The sequence below is a fragment of the Macaca mulatta genome, chromosome 1, assembly GCF_049350105.2.
Source record: "Macaca mulatta isolate MMU2019108-1 chromosome 1, T2T-MMU8v2.0, whole genome shotgun sequence".
NCBI lineage: Eukaryota > Metazoa > Chordata > Mammalia > Primates > Cercopithecidae > Macaca > Macaca mulatta.
Window position 1 is genome coordinate 84,307,921 of NC_133406.1, and position 20,258 is coordinate 84,328,178.

The following is a 20,258-nucleotide window of genomic DNA, read 5'->3' on the forward strand; positions in this document are numbered from 1 at the left end:
TCTGTCCCTCCTGCCCCTGCTGTACGGCCCATGGCCGCCTCCGGAGTCTGGCCTCAGCAGTTTCCCTTTACTCACCAAGGGAGTAAGTGGTCCCTTCTTCATCATCATCCCGTACATCTCCATCCCATGTGTCTGGGTCCCACTCAGGGCCTGCTCGAGCAAGAGCTACCTATACTTTCGGCCTATCCACTTTGCCTTGCCTGTTCTTATACTTGTACCGGGCCACCCAGATAGCTGTTTTGTCAGCAATAGCCTGGTAGCTTTGGGCTTGATCAGTCAGGACATAGGCCTGGCATTGGGCCAAAACCAGTCTAGAAATTAAGTCACCATCTTCCTTTTCCAGCTTACTTTTTTCCCGTAGCAGCCAATCCCTATCTTGACACATTAACTTATAAGCAGTAAGCAAGCATCATCCACGCCAGATCTCCTTGGCATCTCTTTTGCCGACTGGAATCCCCTGCAGCACTTCACGCACAGCCAAAGGTTCAAATTGCACTAATTTAGATTCCCAATTCTCACAAAGGCCAGTTCCCCTGGACCATGCAATTGCCATGGGGGAAAACTGGGGGAGTTCCCATCCTGGGATATGGGAAGTCCCCAAGCTTCCATCTCTGTCCTTGCAGCCGAAAAGTGGCATACTTTTGTTTTCGAATCCTGTTCGTGATGCCAAAAAATGTTCTGCGCAGGAAACGCACTAGGGGAAAAGAAAAGACACACAATACCTTTTGAGGGTAAGCAACATTTATCCCACGTATATAGCAATACAGATATAACAAGCAAATGATATAAAATGCAAATTGCAGCGGAAAGGGGAGAAGGGGAAAGATATGTGTGTGTGTGTGTGTGTGTGTGTGTGTGTGTGTGTGTATATATATTTACACTCACCAGACTATGGAGGAAGGATCACTAGACCGGGAAGCAACAGCCTGGGCTCCAGAGTGGGCCACCGGTCCGTGCACAGACGAGGAGAGGTCTCACGGAGCTTCAGTGCCGCCTGGGACCCTAGCTCTTTTGTAAGGAGTTGTTTGGCATGAGGCCCAATCGTGAGGGCCCTTTGTGACTGGGCTCAAGGAACACAAAAAGGTCAACTTGTTTTTGCGATTGTCTGTTATTTTTCAATAACTAATGTATAGGAGCAGGTTTCTCCAAAACATTGCTAGATGAATGAATGCCTCAAGAGGCTCATGCAATCTGTTCTGGGGCTTAGTGACCATTGTTTGTGTCCACGTTCAATTGAGTTCAAATTTAATATTTAACTTTTCCACTACAGCAGGCAGCCACAAGGGAAGGTCACAAGTAGGCTGGAAGCCCGTGGCAAGAGCTGAAGCTTGATGATGTCCTTCAGCTGCAGTCAGGAAAAAAGTTCTAAGGAGAAAGGAGAGCAATTGTTGACCCAGCAGCTACTTGGAGGATCTCCCTCGGAGAAGGCCCATTTTTAAGGAGCTTAAGTCAGGCCCACCCATGATAATCTCCCATTAATTAACTTTTTTTTTTTTTTTTTGAGACGGAGTCTTTTTTTTCTTTTTGAGACAGGATCATGCTCTGTTGCCCAGGCTGGAGTGCAGTGCCACAATCATGGCTCATTGCAGCCTCCATTTCCTGAACTCAAGTGATCCTCTTGCCTCAGCCTCCTGAGTAGCTAAGACTACAGGCATGTGCTACCACACTCAGCTAATAAAAAAAAATTTTTTTTTTTTTTTGGGTAGAGATCAGGTCTTGCCATGTTGCCCAGGTTCCATTGATTAACTTAAAGTCAACTGATTGGGAACTTTGTTTTATTTATTCATTGTTTTGAGACAAGGTCTGGCTCTATCGCCCAGGCTGGAGAGCAGTGGCGTGATCTCAGCTCACTGCAACCTCTGCCTCCTGAGCTCAAACCACCCTCTCACTTCAACCTCCCAAGTAACTGGGACTACAGGCACATGCCACCACACCCAGCTAATTTTTTGTATTTTTTGAAGAGATGGGATTTTGCCATGTTGCCCAGGCTGGTCTCGAACTCATGAGCTCAAGCAATCCACCCCCTTCAGCCTCCCAAAGTACTAGGATTACAGATGTGAGCCACCTCACCCAACCTGACTGGGAGCTTTAAATCACATCTGCAGAATTCCTTCACTGAAACACCCAGATTTGCATTTGATTAGATGCCTTAGGGAAGGTGTGTGAGTATTATAAAATGGCTGCTGCCTCCTTTCTGTCTTCCAACTCTTGAGCAAGAATATTCCCATTGGTCCAACATAAATGGAAACTAACTAGAAAGAGAAATCTGTGGGCTAGAGTTGAGCCTAGCCAAGCTGATACATTAAAAAGCCATTACATCCATACTTTTTTCCCCATAAACTAAATTTGAGTTGTGTTCCATCACTTGGCATGAAAAAGCTTCTGATTCAGTTGCCATTTACTTATTGAGTGCCTTATACATATTATCTCACTTAATCTTCTTATACACAAATGAGCTAGGTATTATTTGCAATTTTGAAGACTGAAGCTCAGAGGTTAAAAAAACTTTTTCAAAAGCTCAGAGCTTCAAACAAAGTTTGTCTTTCCATAGCTGATGCTATGATACCAATCTTTGCGAAAAAGGAGGCACCTGGTTGGAATATGAATTCCTCATGCAGTTTGGAAGTTGACTTCAGCAAATTTTTATTTTAGCTAAAAAAAGTCCAAAACTTGATGTACTTTACTCATCTGATGGCAGAACAAGGCTAAGAAATATATTTTTATCTTCATGACCCAATGCTTGGCCCAGATGTATTATTTGGCTCGTGTAATGAACTGTTTGGTCTGTTTTCCCTGTTGCGTTTGTGTCTGTGTTTTTGAGATGATCATTTAAGGTTTTAACTTTTATTTGGAAGCCTCTTCTTCCCTGAAATACCTTAGATCTTCAACTTTCCTACAAACATCAGCTGCAATCACAACGTCAAGTAGATGCTGTATAAACCTCTTGCAAGAGCAGTGAGGAAAAAAGGAATGTACAAATGAACAATATCAGAAATGAAAGAGGAGACATCATTACAGCTTTGACAGACATTAAAAAGATAAGAGGAAAGTAGGAAAAGTTTTATGCCAACAAATTCCATAACTTCCACGAAATGGACACATTCCTTGAAAATAGATACATAGCATGTGAGACATCTCAGCTGGGATCCCAGATAGTTAAATCTCCTAACTGCCACATCTTAAGGGCACTTTTGGGATTTTACTTTACCCTTCAGTGAATTTGACACTGCTGACTGCATCCTTCTTAAAATCTTCCTGTTTTGGCTTCCATGAAACACTGTTAATGTTTCTCCATGTAAACTTTGTTTCCCTCCTTCTTCCTTTCTGCTTAATTACAGAAATTCTATAACTTTTTATTTTGAGACAGAGTCGTACTCTGTCGCCTAGGCTGAAGTGCAGTGGTGTGACACGGCTCACTGCAGTCTCGACCTCCCCAGGTTCAGGTGATCCTCTCACCTCAGCCTCCTGAGTAGCTGAGACTAGAAGTGTGCACCACCATGCCAAGCTAATTTTTGTATTTTTCGTACAGATGGAGTTTTGCCATGTTGCCCAGGCTGGTCTTGAACTCCTATAACTACCATTCGTATGCTGATGGCTCCCAAATCTGCAGCCCCAATTGCTTTCTTGATTCTCAATTTCACTCAATATCCAACTTTTATCAAGACAATTATCCATGCTGGCCATTTAATCAATGAGTGCCCGCTACCTCTCGGATGTGTTCAGACCCTTCAAACTCATTTCCTCCTTGTCTGCTATACTACCCAGTTTTCATTTGGGAACTGTCCCTCCCCCATTCTCAGTCCTTTTCAGTCAGGAAGAGTCCTCCTCCCCCTCAGCCTCTACATAAGCATGTGATCTGATTTTATCCCCTCCAGCCCATCTTCCACACTGTGAACAAATATATCTCATAATGGTGGTGGTTTAAAAGCCTAGGCCCAAGTATTTGACACCCCTCCATTGAGAGGCGGGGTGTCTACCATGAAATCTGAGCAGGCTTGTGACTGCATTGACCAGTAAAGCCCTGCAGAAGTGACACTGTGTGACTTCCAAAGTTAGGGCAGAAAAGTCCACGCAGCTTCCACCGGTCCTGCAATGTTCATTTTCTGAGGGCCTCCTCTCAGGAAGTTCCCTCTCAGAAGCCAGCTGTCATATTGTGAAAAGTCCAAGTCACATGGGGAGGCCATGCGTAGGTGCTTTGCTGACCCATCCTAGTTGACCCAGCTTTCAAGTTACCCCAGTCCAGGCAGGCTGATATTCCTGAGAATCTTCTCAGAAGTGGGTCCTCTAGCCCCAGCTGTTCCAACTGTCAGCCATTCCAGTCTCCCGAGCTGAGGCTGCTCCAGATACAAGGAGCAAAGAAGAATTATCTCAATGTGCTCTGTCCAAGCTCCTGACCACAGAATTTGTGATCAGAAAAAAATGGTTGTGTTAAGCTGCTAAACTTGGGGGTAATTTGTGACACAGTGATAGTAACTGAAACACTTATGCCACAACCCTGCTTAAAATGTTCTAGTGATTCTGCATCACCACCACCGAGATGAAGTCCAAATTCCTTTGCCATTCAGTACTAGATGCCTGGCCACCCCACCAGATCCATCTCTGTCTCTGCCCACACAAGCCCTAGTGCCAGCCACACTGCAATTCCTGGAATCATCCCTACTTGCCTGGGCTCCCATGCCTTTGTACATTTTGTTGCTCTGCCTGGATGTCTTCCTGACATCCAAGATATTCAGCAAATCATCTGGAAAACTGGGGGATGCAAATCCACTGACTTCCCTGAAATCCTTTTTCTTCAGGAGGAATGATTGACTGGCCCTAAGACAGTTCAAGTGCTCTGCAAAAGAATATTCACAGAAGGTGGGTTATTTTCTAGGTCTCTGAATAAAATAATGGTTATATAGAATTGATTCTGGAGCCAGATTGCCTGCATTCAGCTGCCAGCTCTACCACGGATTAGTGGGTAGCAGCCTGTTTAACTTCTCTGTGCTTCAATTTCCCCATCTGTAAAATGGAGTAATAAATAATACTTTGTACAGTTATGGTAAGGATTAAAAGAGTTAAAATGTGTAAAGGGTTTAGAATGATGCCTGGCAGAGAGTGCTTGGATAAATAAGTGTTTGTTGAAAATAAAACAAATCTGCAAATAGTTAACTGTAGTCATTGCTCAAGTCCCTTTGAGTATCGCCTTCTTTGGGACACCTCCCTGAGGCCTCCCCCACGCTAGCTGGCTTCACAGATAGGTCCATGTTGTCGCAGCACCTCCGACACATCCCAGCTGCAACATTCCTCACTGTCTCTGTAAGTCTGTCTTTGTAGTTGTTAGTATCTCTCGGCTCATTTCTTAGATTCTTGAAGGCAGAGCCTGGATTTTACTCATTTCTCTCTCCCTGGAATCTGAGTCTTACTAGGCCTTCAATAAGTGTGTATTAAATGGAATCTTGCTTTGATTTTAATAAACACAGTAACTCCAGGCCGGAAAAGGCTAAGCGAGTTCTTCTAAGCCATACAGGTAATTAGTGGCTGAACAAAGACTAAAAATTTAACCCTGTTCTTCTGACTGCCAAACCTAAGCTAATGACTCTTGTGTGTGTGTGTATGTGTCTGTGTCTGTGTACACATGCATGTGTGTGTCCACCAGTATCATCACTAACCCCTGGTCATTTGCTTTTAAAATTATTTTATTCAGAGACTTATACAATAACCCTTGTTCTTTTAGGCTTTTCTGAGACCCTGGGTTGTTTATAATAATAGAGTCAATCACTATTATTCCTGAAGGGAGGATATTGCACCCTTCCAATTATTCAGACGATATGCTGGTTGTCTGGATAATTCTGAAGCCTTGAACCCCTCCCTAACGTTAGAGGCGGTAACTTTCATCCGTTTACTTTTCCCAGGTGCGGAGGCAAAGGCAGCCTTATTCAGAAAATCGAATTCAATACAGGACCTCAAGCTGCCGGCTGTTGCTTCTACCAGCTGCCCCATTAACGCCAGACGGCGCTGTGTCCTCACTGGCTCTTTAATCACCACGTCAGGTTCACAAAAGGCCCAGGTTTCCTCCAGCATAGTTCAGGGGATGGTGAACGCTTCCCAACATGCCTGCAACAGGCGCATTTCTTTCTGCTTTTGGTGCGTGTGTGTAGGGAAGTGTCCCATTTTTAACCAGTCTTGCGGAGACCTGGCCTGGTGTTTGAAAATCTGTTTCCTCTATTATCGATCCGATCCCAGGATTGCTTTTTCTCTGACACTTGAAACAAATTCACTCATTTTTTTTTTTAAGTGAAAAAAATTTTAAACCAAATAGAGCTGGGGGGGTCTCGCTACATTGCCCAGGCTGGTTTTGAACTCCTGGGCACAAACAATTCTCCCACCTTGGCTTCCCAAAGTGCTGGGAATACAGGTGGGAGCCACTGCGCTCACCCCAAACAAAATCATTTAAATCACAACGCACTGAAGGCCGACTAGGTGTTAGGCGCCTCGCGATCCCTTGTCCCCATGTCCCTGGCCAAAGGCATGCTCTAGATTAGGGGACTCCGCCTTGAGGCTTTCCCGACAGTGTCAGCCAAGCACACACTCCCAGTTCGCAGGGCTTCGTGGTCAAGGTTCCCCGTTCACCTGGAGGTGCGAGGTGTGTCCACCCCTTCCAGCACCTGGGCAACCAGCTCCACTTGCGGTTCTCTTCCACTGCCTTCCTTTCGCCCTGATTTTCCATTCCTTGTGAGTGGTGGTTTTGGTTGGGGGGAGGGGACGGGGAAGGGGCCTGGCGAGGAGGGGCGTCAGAGCGCTGTCACAGGGTGTCGCGCCGCCCTCCCCGCCCCTCCACCGGGCGTGTGGGGACGCCGGAGGGCGGGAGTCTCCGCGAGCCGCGCGGCGCACGGAGCACTGCGGCCGCCTGAGTTCGGGGCTGAGCCCGGAGCCCGCAGCCGGCCGTTTCCTGCTCCCGTGCGCTGGGCGCCAGCTCCGGCCGTGCTGCCCGGCTGCTTGAGAGCACACCAGACCATGGAGCCCTCGCACAAAGACGCCGAGACGGCGGCGGCGGCGGCAGCGGTGGCGGCGGCGGACCCCCGGGGGGCGTCCTCGTCCAGCGGAGTAGTGGTGCAGGTCCGCGAGAAGAAGGGCCCCCTGCGCGCCGCCATCCCCTACATGCCCTTCCCCGTAGCCGTCATCTGCCTCTTCCTCAACACTTTCGTGCCGGGACTGGGTAAGACACGGCGGTCGCGACCCTTGCGACCTCGACCCCGCAGCGGGAGGGCGTAGGGGGAGAGACGGGCGCTGCCGGAGACCTCCTGGAGATGCTGCGCGCTCCAGTGCTGCGACCACGCGCGCCCGCCGGCTCCCGGCGTCCCTTGGCAGATGGCAGAAGCTCGTGGAGTGGGCACCCTAGAGGGGAGAGGCTGCTCTGGGGTCTCCGACCCGCAGGCGGGGCCCCAAAGAGCGGAAACTGTGCGGCCAATGTTGGAGCCCGAGGCGGCGGCCGGAATGGCTCTGCCGGCTTCGGGGAAGGGCTCCAGTCCGGGCGTCCCGATTGCCGCTCCTCTCCGTCGCGCGCATCGGTCCGCGAGCCCATTTCTCCGAAAGGAATGGGGTTGAGGCAGAAGGAGATCTTGGGCTTCGGTGGCAAGGATCAAACTCCCGGGCGTCGAAGTCAGCTGAGCAGGGGAAAGGGGACAAACTGGGCTAGAGACACCCGCAGACCCCTCTGATTCGCGGGATGCGGACCGTGTGGGGACGAGAACTCTAGCCAGAGTCTCCTTCGCCTCAATCAGGGGTGCCTGCACTTCCGCGAGCACCCCGCACGGCTCCAGGGGGATGGGGGATGATTTTATTAGTTTGGATGCACGTGGCCAGAGATGAACCCATAGCTCCCCCGGATCCCTTCCGTTCCTGAGAAGTAGAGAGTGCGCCGATGTAATTCTGTGCAGGACTCTGGCAGCCGGCAGGGGTTCTGGTGGCATCTATGTCCCATGTTTTAAAGCGGAGGCCCCTTACAGAGATGGTGCGGGAGGGTGAACGGAGGCAGGGAATGAGAAGTTTTCCTGACCCTCCCTCCCTTAACTCCACCTCCAAGTCTCTGCCTGCACGCCCCTCCCCTCCTCCAGCTTGGCACTGGCTGCTCCTACGTGCTGGGAGGTGCCCCCCTCTCTCCCATGCCCGCCCGAAGAGGCAGGCGCCCTAGTGCCCTCTCCGGGAGAAAGCGTGCCCCTGTCGCTGAGCCCGTTGCCAGCGTATGGCTCCAAGTTCCCAAGAGCAGAGGCCAGCTGAAAGGGTTTTTCAGTTTGACTTTGGCCTTTCTCACGGTCTGCTCGCTCTTAGCCTGCTCAGCAGGGGCCTCTGCTGCGGTGATAGCCAAGGCCACAGCCACCCACGCAGGACCCGTTCACTTTCCCCTCCGAGCTTCCTTGTCTTTCTACCCCAAAGGGCTGCTCCGCCAGAGCAGCCTATCTGAGCAGTAAGTTAGGTGGTCTTTAGTTGGGCTTCTGTCTCCTGGGATGCTTCCAGCAGCCTGTCCCCCTGGCTGGTGTCATCAGATCAGCTCTCTTTGCACATTTAGATACTGCAAGGAGGCAAGCTGATGTTAATTTAGTTTTATCAGAAATTCCCACCTGCTGGAGTAAAAAGAGACTGCCTGCCCCTCCCTCTGGCGGATATGAAGATCCTCCTGAGCCAGCATGCATCTTGATTCACCTTTTTTTTTTTTTTTTTAAGTGGTGAGGTAAATGCCACCCTATGGTCTTTTGAGGAAACAAATGCATTGGTGCCAGGTGAGAGGGGCTGCACTAAGTCACTGCTGCACGAGGAAACCACCTTGTGGGAGACCAGCCCCAAGAGACAGCAGCTGCCCACCCATGCACCTAGGTGTGCCCTCCTGTGTCTCCCCTCACTAGGTGCCTTTCCTAGGCTTAGCCCTGCTGCATTGACAGCATCGGCTGCAGGGCATCGTCCATTCCGCTGACCCCTGACTCTTTGCCCTGGGGATCCAGCTTTTCCCTTTGTGAGATCAGAATCCTATGGGATTTTTGTGAAACAAACAAACAAACAAACAAAACAAACCATTATAAGAAACCAGGAGAAAATAAAGGGAAGACATGCAAACCACAAAAGTAATAAAACAGGTGAGCTTTAGGTGCACAGATTTCTGAATTTTCAGTGACATAATCCTGGCTTTTTTTTTTTTTTTCATTTTGCTTTGGTTGCTATTGTACAGTTTCCTGGGTGCACAGGCTCCAGCTCCTCTCCACACAGAATGATCCTTAATGGTGGTTCTCATCTGTAAGTCAGGCACACCTATCTCTTGGCGTTACGGAGAGGATGAAACGTGATTACCTAAAGCCCAGTGTCTTGTGCATAGGAAGCTCTCCAGGGATGGTGGGTCCGTCTTGCTCTTCTGCAGAGCTGAGCACTGGTCCCATCTCTGGGTGGGGGTCGCTGCAGCAGGGGCAGCACTGCCCTCTGGACTACTCAGAAGCAAAGGCTCCTTGAGTGCTTTTGATCTCTCTGCTCCCCTCTCCACCTGCAGTGGAGTCCCAGGCAACAAAGCAGCTCAGACCAATCTTGCAGGTGGTTTTATTGCTCTCCTCTCCCAGGAATGGTTTAAATGGCCCCAGCTCTTGGAAATCCACCACTTGGCCCAGATCCACTTCTCCAAGGCCTCCTGGCTAGTCTGAAGCTCCTGGGACAACTGAATATTCATGGCTGATTCTGCCCTTTGATGAAATGCAGCTTCTTTCAATTCACTCATTCATTTGACCAACACAGGCACCTACCACATGCCAGGCATTGACTGGGGTTGTGATGATGAATAAATCAGTCAGGATGTCATAGACTGTTGAGGAAAATTGATGCCAACTTTGTCTGAATTTGATAAGTGCTAGGATGGCAGCAGGAACAGAGTGTTGTAGCAGAAATTAATTCTTCCTGGGTGTGAAGGAAGGGGGCTCAGAGAAAGCCTCCCTGAGGGAGTAGTGTTAGGTTAGACCTTGCTGAGAAGATCTATCACATGGCCTAAGCACTTGCCATCACACTAAACTCCCATTCTGGAAATTGCTGAGACCACTGGCCCAAAGATCTCTTCTTTTTTTCTGGAAACTTCCTTCCCTGCAAGTACTCTCTTTGATTGCAGATTGGATGAGAGGGCCGTCTTTGCTGAATGAAGGCTTGTTTATTTTTTTTCCCTCTGATGTAGGTGTCTCATGTCCACTCAGTCTTCAGGACCTGCCACGGAGAAGCCCCATCCTTAAAATTCCCCAGTGCCTTCTCCACCCAAGCAACAGTGCTCTCGGATAACACTCATATCATGAGTGGGATGTACCCTCTCTTAGGGAGTGGCTGGAAAGGAGAAGTGATTTATAATCACTCCAACTCCTCACTGGAACAATGAAAAACAGTTTTTACAAATGGACATAGTAAAGAGAGTCACCTTTAGTCCTACTCAGTGAAACTCTACTAATAAAGACCACCGTTGGTACTTTCATGTTCCAACAACTAGGGTGTTTATAAGTATATACACAATTATTCATACTTGTAATGAAAGTTCATTGTTACGCCCCCAAATGGCCAGAGAGTTTGTCCAGTGGTCAAGGGTATTGTTATACTTTTGTATTTAAAAATTATATCTATCTTGATTTGGTGAAACGAAAATGTTGATATCTCAGTGACAGGGAAAGTCAAAGGGAGAAGGACCTTCATTGACCTTTAACCACTCCACTGGACTCAGGACATCAGATAGGAACAATCTATTCCTAACACACTGCCTACCTTTGATGCTGCTAAAGTCTTGCTTGCTAAATAAGAGCACCGCAGGCTGGCTTTGCTTCTTCTCTCTCTCTTTCCTCTAGACCCAAGTCTCAAACTGATGATTAATCATGTCCCACCTCCCGACATCTTTTGTATCATAGATTTTTTTGTTGCTGTTTTGAGACTTTATTCTTTGTCTATCTAAGTAGATCTTAAATTCCTTGGGAGCAGCAACTGTTTTAAATGTCTTCTTGAAAGAGTATGTTATCTACAAATACATATAGACTAGAATTATACTCCTGGAATAGGCATTAGAGAACATCTGGTCCAAAGCCTTTATTCAATATAAAAGGGAAGTAGGCCTGAGGATGCAAGGACCAAGGAAGTTTACAGCCTACTAAACCTTTGGAAGGAAGTTCCTGAAGAGGTTTTTCAACAAAGTAAGGGAGTAAACCGAGAAAGGAGATATGAGATTCAGGAAACAGAGGATCCTATACAGAGTAGCCATGAAAAGCAACCCCAGGATGAAATTATTCAGCAGAACCAGAGAGTAGTTACTTTTCATTAGAGTGGAAGGAAAGAGGTCTCTGAAGGTGACATGAGAGAAGGACATTCTAGAAAGTAGAGAGTATTATTAGGACACTGCAAAAAATTAAGTTTGTAATGAAAAGCAGAAATCAAGCCAAAAAAACCACCCAAACAAAACAGAAGGCAATTAGTAATTGTAGTAAAGACAAAGAGCCATGCAAAAGCATTAAGATTCAAAAATGAGGCAGTTTGCCCAATCAGGTCAGAAGGACAGCAGGCTTCAAAAAGGAAAAAAAGAGTCCAAACAATAAATGGAAGAAATTTGGAGGATATTAGGGATATGATGTAGAAGGCAAATTTTCTTCTATCAACAAGAAAAAAGAAACATAATTGGAAACTTCTGGAAAAACAAAATATTTCTTATGAAAGGGATAGCCCAAATATGAAGCAGTCCAAAATGTGGCCTGATTTTGAGCATGTGGTGGAGTGTAAGAAAGGCTCTAAGCACATAGGGTCTGTCATTGAAACAGTGGTGCATGATATGAACTCTTTGGCTCTGCAGTAAAGAATATTTGCTTAGTCATAATGTAATGCTGCTTAGTGGCTTTCTAAAATCAACAACAAAGCACTGAAAGACTACTTAAGAATAGCTATAAAGAAGTATGTAAAGAGTTTCTGGCTTGACAATATAAAAGAAGTTGGAGAGTAGAAGAAGAGAGAAGAGGAATTGTGATAGATTAAATTGTTGTTCCCAATTATTCACTGTTCTCCCTGAAAGAGGATTTCACACCCCCACCTGATGCCATATGGCTTGCCTGCCCTTGTAGGAGAATATTTCCTCCCCTGTCCACTGATAATCTGGTTTGGCCACGTGACTCGCTTTGGCCAATTGAATGTGAGTGGAAATGACATATTCCATGCGGAACAGACACGTTAAGAGGCGGTGTGAGGTTCTGCCATTGTTCTTTTCCCTCTCTCATGAAAATAGCAGGTCTCAGATGGGGGATGCCCTTCAGCTAGTTCCCAGAATAAACAACACATCAGAAGCAGGCCATGGCATGGCATGTGAATCAGAAATAAGCCTGAGTTGCTGAGATTTTGTGGTTGTGGGTCTTGTTATTGTCCCAGCATGACATATGCAAAGCTGACTTACAGCAGATGGTAGGGTAGAGGCATGAATACCCTAATCATACAAAATGGGAGTCAAGAGATGCTGTCTGTAGTTAATATATCAAGAAATAAAAGGCACCAAGGTGACCAATAGACGAACTGAAATAGTTGATGTGTTGGGACAGTGAGATGATAGTGATCTGCTGAAATAATGTGGGAACAAGAGTAAAAGTGCAATGAGGGGTGATATAAGCAAGCTGGCTTGTACGTATTACAGCAGAAAGTGGATAGGTGATGTCTAAAGTTGATAAAACATGAAAAAGCAATATAAGTGTACTCTTTGGAGACTGGGGAAGCACCAGAATTCCCAGTCTTTCTGGCATCATCAATTTTTCTGTCTATTGGCTCATTCCCAGCAGCACACATCCATGCTGAATTTGTCTACCTTTTAAAAATAGCCTCTCCTGATCCAATATCCCCTCTGACCTGTGCCCATTTCTTTTCTCCCTTTCACAGCAAAATTCCCTGAAAGAACTGTCTGTATTTGTTGTCTCCAATCCCTTCTCTCTCATTTCTTGTGAACTCACTTTAATCATGTTTTTGCCTCCATCACTCACTTACACTGCACTTGTCAGGGTTGCCAGTCTCCTCCAGGTTGCTAAATCCAGTGTCCAGTTCTCTGTCTTCCTCTTCCTGGACCTATCAGCCGTGCCGGCCAAAGGGGTTCACTACCTCCTCCTGAAATGCTTTCTTTACTTGGCTTCTACAGCACCACTCCCTCCTAGTTTTCTTTTTACCTCAAGGCTCTTTTTCTGTTTCCTTTGCCTCTCTTGACAACCTCTAAACTTTAGGGCTCCCCAGGGCGCTTGGTCTTCTTGACCTGGATCTTCTCTTTTCTGCCTGTATTCACTCTCACAGTGATCTTGCCCAGTCTCTGGGCTTTCAATTGCATTTTTATGATGATGACTCCCCAGTTTTGACCCCTAGCTCAGGCCTCTTCCCTGAACTCCCGAGTTATATATCCAACTGCCTTCTCATTGTCTCCACTTGGAAACTAAAAGGCATCCTAGGCATAACACATCCAAAACCAAACTCCTGGTCTTCTTTCCCAGACCTGCTTCTCCCTCCTCTTTCCCCATCTCAGCAAATGGAGGACTCCCAGTGGCTCTGGCCAAAAACTGAGATTCAACTCTTTTTTTTTTTTTTTTTTTAACCCCATGCCCAATCTGTTAGGAAGTCCTCTTGGTCTGCTTTCCAAGCCTGATCAGTATCTGACCACTTCTTACCACTCTCTGGTTCAAGCCTCCATGTTCTTCTGTATTATTGCAGTAGCTTCCTACATGGTCTCCTTGTCTGTACTCATGTCCCTTACAGTCTGTCCGCAACATGGCAACCAGAGTGCTACTTTTTAAATATGAGTGAGTCAGACTGTGTCACTTTTGAGCTCAAAACTTTCTAATGGCTCCCATGTCACTCAGAGTAAAAGCTTGAGTCTTTATTATGACCTGTAAGGACCTAAGCCAGAACTTTCCAATAGAAATATAATATAAGTCACATAGGGAATTTAAAATTTTTCTAGTACATACCTATGTCATAAAAAGTAAAAAGGAATAGATGAAGTTAACTTTAACAATATGTTTCATTTAACCTAATATATTAAAAATATTACCAACATATAATCAATATAAACATTATTCATAAGATGTATTTTCTTTTTTGCATACTAAGTTTTCAAATCCGGTGTACATTTTACACTCATAGCACATCTCAATTTGGACCTGTCCCATTTCAAGGGTAATTTCAAGTGGATGTATTAACAGCATCTGAATTTCTTCTGAGAAATGGCAAGGGACCCAGCTGTCATGGGAGTGGTCAGTTAACAGATGATACGGTGGAAGTTTGTGTCTCAATGAAGGTTAGATAGCTTGCTAAGCAGAGGAGGGCTTGCTTCTGAGTGCCTTCAGCAGCATTTCACTCTTAACATGCTCCTACTGTGTGCCAGGTCTATGATCAGAGCTGAGGCACAAAGACAAAGAAGATGTGGTCCCTGCCAAGGAGCTGACAGTCTAACGGGAAGGCAGATGCTAATGAATACAGACAGTAGTGTGTGCTTTAATGGAGGAAAGGATGGGCCATTGGGGCCCATCTCATCCAGTCTGCAGTGGTGAGGCAATGCTTTCCTGGCAAACTTGGCCATCTGGGAGATGAGCAACAGACTGAACAGAATGACCTGGATGGTCTAAATCAAATGCCGTTTCGAGTTCAACATTAGGTTCATGATGCCACAAAGCATCATGAAAAGGGAGGTCAACTAGAAGCCAGGAGGCGTCAGACCTAATTCTGGCTCCTCAGTAGCATGGAACCTTGAGCAGGTCACTTAGCCTCTCTGAACCTCAGTTTTCTCACTTATAAAATGAAAATAATAATCTCTACTTGGGCATCTCACAAAGTCATTATGCCCCGTTAACTGTAAAGCACTCCACAGTCAGAAAAGGTTATTGTTACCAGTTAATATTAGCAAAATCCCCTTTGCGCTTTTAAATTTGTAAATTGACAATTTCTAATTGTATAAATTTGTGGGGTACAAAGTGATGCTATAATTTATGAATACAATGTGGAATAATTACATCAAGCTAGTTAATGTATCCATCATCTCAAATACTTAACAGATTTTGTGGTGAGAAATTTGAAGTTTACTCCCTTAGCAACTTTGAAATGTATGATACTCTATTATTAACTATATTTATCGCACTGTGCAATAGAACTCAAAAAAGGGAAAAAAATCTTACTTCTCCTGTGATTTTGTACCTTTTGACCATCATCTCTCCATTTCCTTCGCCCACCTCAGTCCCTGGCAACTACCATTCGACTCTCTTCTTCTATGACTTTGATTCTTTTAGATTCCACATATATGTGAGAACATGCAGTATTTGTTTTTCTGTGCCTGACTTATTTCACTTAGCACAATGTTTTTCAATTCCATTCATGTTGTTGCAAGTGATAGACTTTCCTTTTTTAAGGCTGAAAATACTCTATTGTGCATATATAGCCCCTTTTCTTTATCCGTTCATCTGCTGATGGACACTTAGATTGATTCCATAACTTAACTGTTGTGAGTAGTGCTATACTAAACATGGGGTGCAGACATTTCTTGAATAAACACATTTCAAATTTTTTGGGTAAATACCCAGAAGTAGGACTGTGGGTCATATGGTCATTCTATTTTTAGCTTTTTGAGGCACCTCCATACTATTTTCCATAATTGTCCTATAATTCGCATTCTCACCAACAGTGTACAAGGGTTCCCCTTTTTGCCATGTCCTCACCAACACTTATTATCTTTCATCTTTTTAATAAAAGTCATTCTGACATGTCCAAGAAGAGAAAATTATAGGCCCATATTCGTAATGAACATAGATGCAAAAATCTTCAACAAAATACTGGTGAACCAAATTCCACAATGCATTAAAAGGATCATCCACCATGATTAAGATTTATCCCTAGGATGCAAGAACCGTTCAACATATGCAAATCAGTAAATGTGATACATCACATTAACAGAATAAAGGACAAAAACCATATGATCATTACATTAGATTTAGAAAAAGCATTTGACAAAATTCAACATCCTTTTATGATTAAAAAAACTCATCAAATTAGGTATAGAAAGGTCATACCTCAACACAATAAAGGCCACATATGAGAAGCCCACAGCTAACATTATACTCAACGTGAAAAGTTGAAAGCCTTTCCTCTAAGATCTGGAACAAGACAAGGATGCCCACTTTTGCCACTTCTATTCAACATAATGGAAGTCCTTGCCAGAGCAATTGGGCAAGAGAAGGAAAGAAAAGGCATCCAAATAGGAAATGAATAAGTGAAATTGTCATTGCTGATGACATAATCCTGTATATAGAAAACCTTACAGACTCCACCAGAAAACTGTTAGAACATATTGGAATATAATACAATTAAGTCGTTCGATACAAAGTCAACACACAAAAATCATTAGCAAAATCCCCTTTGTTCCCAGGATCATTCCTGGGGTATTTCTCTGAGTGGGAACTGGGGGTGGACAGGGTGACTAACAAGCATTTCCACCTTTTTTCAGCATCTCAGTTCCATGCAGCACATGGAGCTGAAACCTAGGAATTCCCACTGGGCACCCAACCAAACCTCCCACACGTGACGTGCTGGCTTGAAGGGGAAGGGCACACATCCTCCAGGGCTTAGTTCAACACACCAACTGGAAGCTTTCTCCACTGTACTCCCCAAACCCTGGGCCTGTGTGAGGGTTGTGTCTCTGAGGCTAACTTTACAATTTGGTAAAAAAGGCTGTGGGGAACATCAAAGTGGTGACTGAGCGTGTGTGTGTGTGTGTGTGTGTCTGTGTGTGTGGGTGGACGTGCACCTGTGTGTTTATGTGCACAAATGTCCCATAGACTTTACCTATAGTTATTTTACAATAAAAATTAGAGCATAGTTTAGTTTCTAGGTCTGGATTTGAAAATCTCTGTGACCATATACCCTTGAGGCACACACTTGGTGGTTTATAGCATACTTGAAGCCCCACAGTCTGGGGCAGTGTGGGGTGGCAGGTGTGTCTTCAGCATGGGAACTTCGCAGTGAGAACCCATGAGAATTGGGTCCCAGGCCGAGCACATACTAGAAATGACATTCCTAGGGAAAAGTGGAGGCAATGGGAAGGAGACCATATTTTCCTAATCAAAAGGCAGGACACGGGGATTCATCATGCATTTATTTTATGACAGACCATAAATTACATTGATGAAGTAAATTTTCTTGAAAAGAATAAAATGAGATGAGGCCAGGACAGCCCCTGAACCTGGAATTTGTAGGGGCCATGGTCAGAGGCCCCTGTTGATCAGAGCACTCAGTCCAGCTCTGGTCTCTGTTGTCTGAGAAGTTTGATGCTGAGGCCAAGAGCAATTTGCTGTTTGTGGAAAATATCCTGTCCTGAAACCTCAACAATGAAAATGGTTCAACTTTCCAAGGGCCAAGGAACTTTAGGATGGCTGCAACCCCTTCAATTTACAGACAAGGGAAGAAAGGAGGCCACCTACTACATCCAAGGCTCTAACCCACAATCTCACCGTCAGTTACCCTGGCTTCGGGGCCTCCCTGCCTGTCACAGTGCCTGGCTTATCCTGGAGGGTTAATTCATATTTGTCCAGTTAACTGAACACACTGCTGTTGATGAAGACCTGGTGAGGACTGCAGAGAACAACTGCATAGCCACATGACCTGTTGGTGACCACATCAGTGCCTGCCATCAGGACCCTTCTCCTCACTGTTCCATCCTTGCCCCTCCAGAACAACGTTATTGAGATATATTTACATACTACACAAGTCACTCTTTCAAAGTGTATAATTCCGCCCAGACATGATAGCTCATGCCTGTAATCCCAGCACTTTGGGAGGCCAAGGCAGGTGGATCACAAGGTCAGGAGATGGAGACCATCATAGCTAACACGGTGAAACCCCGTCTCTACTAAAAATACAAAAAAATTGGCCGGGGGCGGTGGTGGGTGCCTGTAGTCCCAGCTACTAGGGAGACTGAGGCGGGAGAATGATGTGAACCTAGGAGGCAGAGCTTGCAGTGAGCCGAGATCATGCCCCTGCATTCCAGTCTGGGCAACAGAGCAAGACTCCGTCTAAAAAAAAAAAAAATTAGCCAGGCGTGATGGTGGGCACCCAGCTGCTTAGGAGGCTGAGGCAGGAGTATCGGTTGAACCTGGGAGGTGGAGGTTGCAGTGAGCTGAGATCATGCCACTGCGCTCCAGCCTGGGTGACAGAGTGAGACTCTGTCTCAAAACAAACAAAACAAAAAAACACGCAAAGTATATGATTCAATGGCTTTTAGGAGATCTATAGCCTTTTGCTCCTTCCTCAGCCCTGTCTTCCAACCTCACTACTTGATCACTTTTCTTCCAGAACCTTGGAAGTTTAATGAGACAAGAACACTGTAATCCAGGTGCTCTTGGGGAATAGTAATCGTTTGGAAACCCTTTTGCTGTTGCTGTCTCCAAGTTCTGCCAGTGCAGGAATCCACATCTCAGAAGACAAAGCTCACATTAGTGTTGCTGTTTGGCAAGACGCGAGCAGCCTCCAGGCTATGGAACATTGTTTGGGAGATTGTCATCTTCTATTTTCTGTTTCACTTGAAAAAGAAGCTTGTCACCAAGCAGAAAACATTCTCAATGAAAATGGAATAGCACAGAGCCAGTGGCACAAGTTGGAATGTGGGGCATGTTTGTGATGGAGTGAGTCACTCTCTCGGATGGATAAGTTCTGGCCCTGGTTGGGGATGTTGCATAGGTTTCAGAAGTGTCACTCTTAGGCCAAGCTGCAGAAGGGAGCACTGACAGCAGATCAAATGGAAATGGGTTCCCTGGGTCACATCTCAGAATGGCTGTGGTATAATGCTCTCATTTTGATTTTCTCTGTTAGCAGATTAAGCACATTTCTATTCATGTCTCAGCTCTGATCATTGGATCCTCCTCCCCTGAAATTCTTCAGGAGCTCGCTATTGTCCATTGAGCCAAGTTCACATTCCACATTGGACCCACGAGGGTCCAGCGAGCTTCACCCCTTCTTTCCCTCGCTTTATGTAGGCCTTTATCTGGGAACATTGTTGCTCCTGCTATACCCTTTGCCTAGTACACCTTCCTCTATCATCACTGTCTAACTCCTACCCAGCCTTCGAGACCCATTTTAAATGCCCTCTTCCAAAAGCCTTTCCTGACCATACCAGTGAGGTGGGCTCTTCCTTCTTCAGAATGGTCAGGTCACTTAGGACATTCCTCTTGCTCTCCTTGAGAATCTGGCTCTTTGGTTATCTTAATCCTTTTATGTGAAATCATCTCCTTGAGGGTAGGGGCTGTGCTTTACTTATCTTCTGTTTCCAATCGCAAGTAGCACCTTTCTAGTAGGTGTTTGCTGAAGTGAAGGTACATTTGATTTGCATATTAACTACTGGTAGGAGAGGTGGAACCAAGAGCAGGTCCTTGTTCTTTTTTTTTTTTTTTTTTTTTTTTTTTTGAGACGGAGTCTCGCTCTGTCGCCCAGGCTGGAGTGCAGTGGCCGGATCTCAGCTCACTGCAAGCTCCGCCTCCCGGGTTCACGCCATTCTCCTGCCTCAGCCTCCTGAGTAGCTGGGACTACAGGTGCCCGCCACCTCGCCCGGCTAGTTTTTTGTATTTTTTTTTTTTTAGTAGAGACGGGGTTTCACCGTGTTAGCCAGGATGGTCTCGATCTCCTGACCTCGTGATCCACCCGTCTCGGCCTCCCAAAGTGCTGGGATTACAGGCTTGAGCCACCGCGCCTGGCCAGGTCCTTGTTCTTTTAACCTAGTGGACCCTTCTCCAATGAACACAGGCTTTTCTGTCACTTCTTGGCCTTCCTAGCTCAGAGTTCTCAGGGCTTCATGCAGAATAGGGCAGATGTGCTGTCCTGCAGCATGTGTGTCTCTGAGGAGTCCTTGGTCCCCAACCACTCGGGGAGGAACTGGAGCAGAGGAGAGATGTTGCTGGGACAGATGGCCTGGTCTGTGGGGGACTTCTTGGAGCAGTTATGATGTTACTGAGAAGAGCGGGGCCACTGTCTCTAATTACCCCGTGAACTTTCCAATTGTGTAGCTAACCACTGATGAGTGTGAGAAGAGTGGTGGAAGGAATCAACCTTAGTAAACCTCGTTAATAAAGATTGGTTTGGTCAATAACCATCAAATCTAAGTCTAGGGGGAAGTTGAATGAGGAGCAGGATATTTATTTGCATGACTGTAAAGTGTCTACCCTTGGAATGCTTCTAATTTACACGGGGGAACAAGACAGAGTGGAGAAACCAGAAAGCATCTTGACTGGGCGAAC

General features: G+C 45.9%; 1 protein-coding gene across 2 annotated transcripts in view; it reads left to right on the top strand.

Moving 5' to 3' along the window:
* The first annotated feature begins 6,845 nt into the window (after positions 1-6,845).
* STUM (stum, mechanosensory transduction mediator homolog) overlaps positions 6,846-20,258 on the top strand; it is a 60,230-nt gene continuing 46,817 nt past the window's right edge. The window contains exon 1 of one of the 2 annotated variants that reach the window (XM_028831397.2): positions 6,846-7,198. In XM_028831397.2, coding sequence (XP_028687230.1) covers positions 6,997-7,198 — 202 coding nt within the window. In that variant the 5' untranslated portion in view covers positions 6,846-6,996. 2 annotated transcript variants of the gene reach the window in all.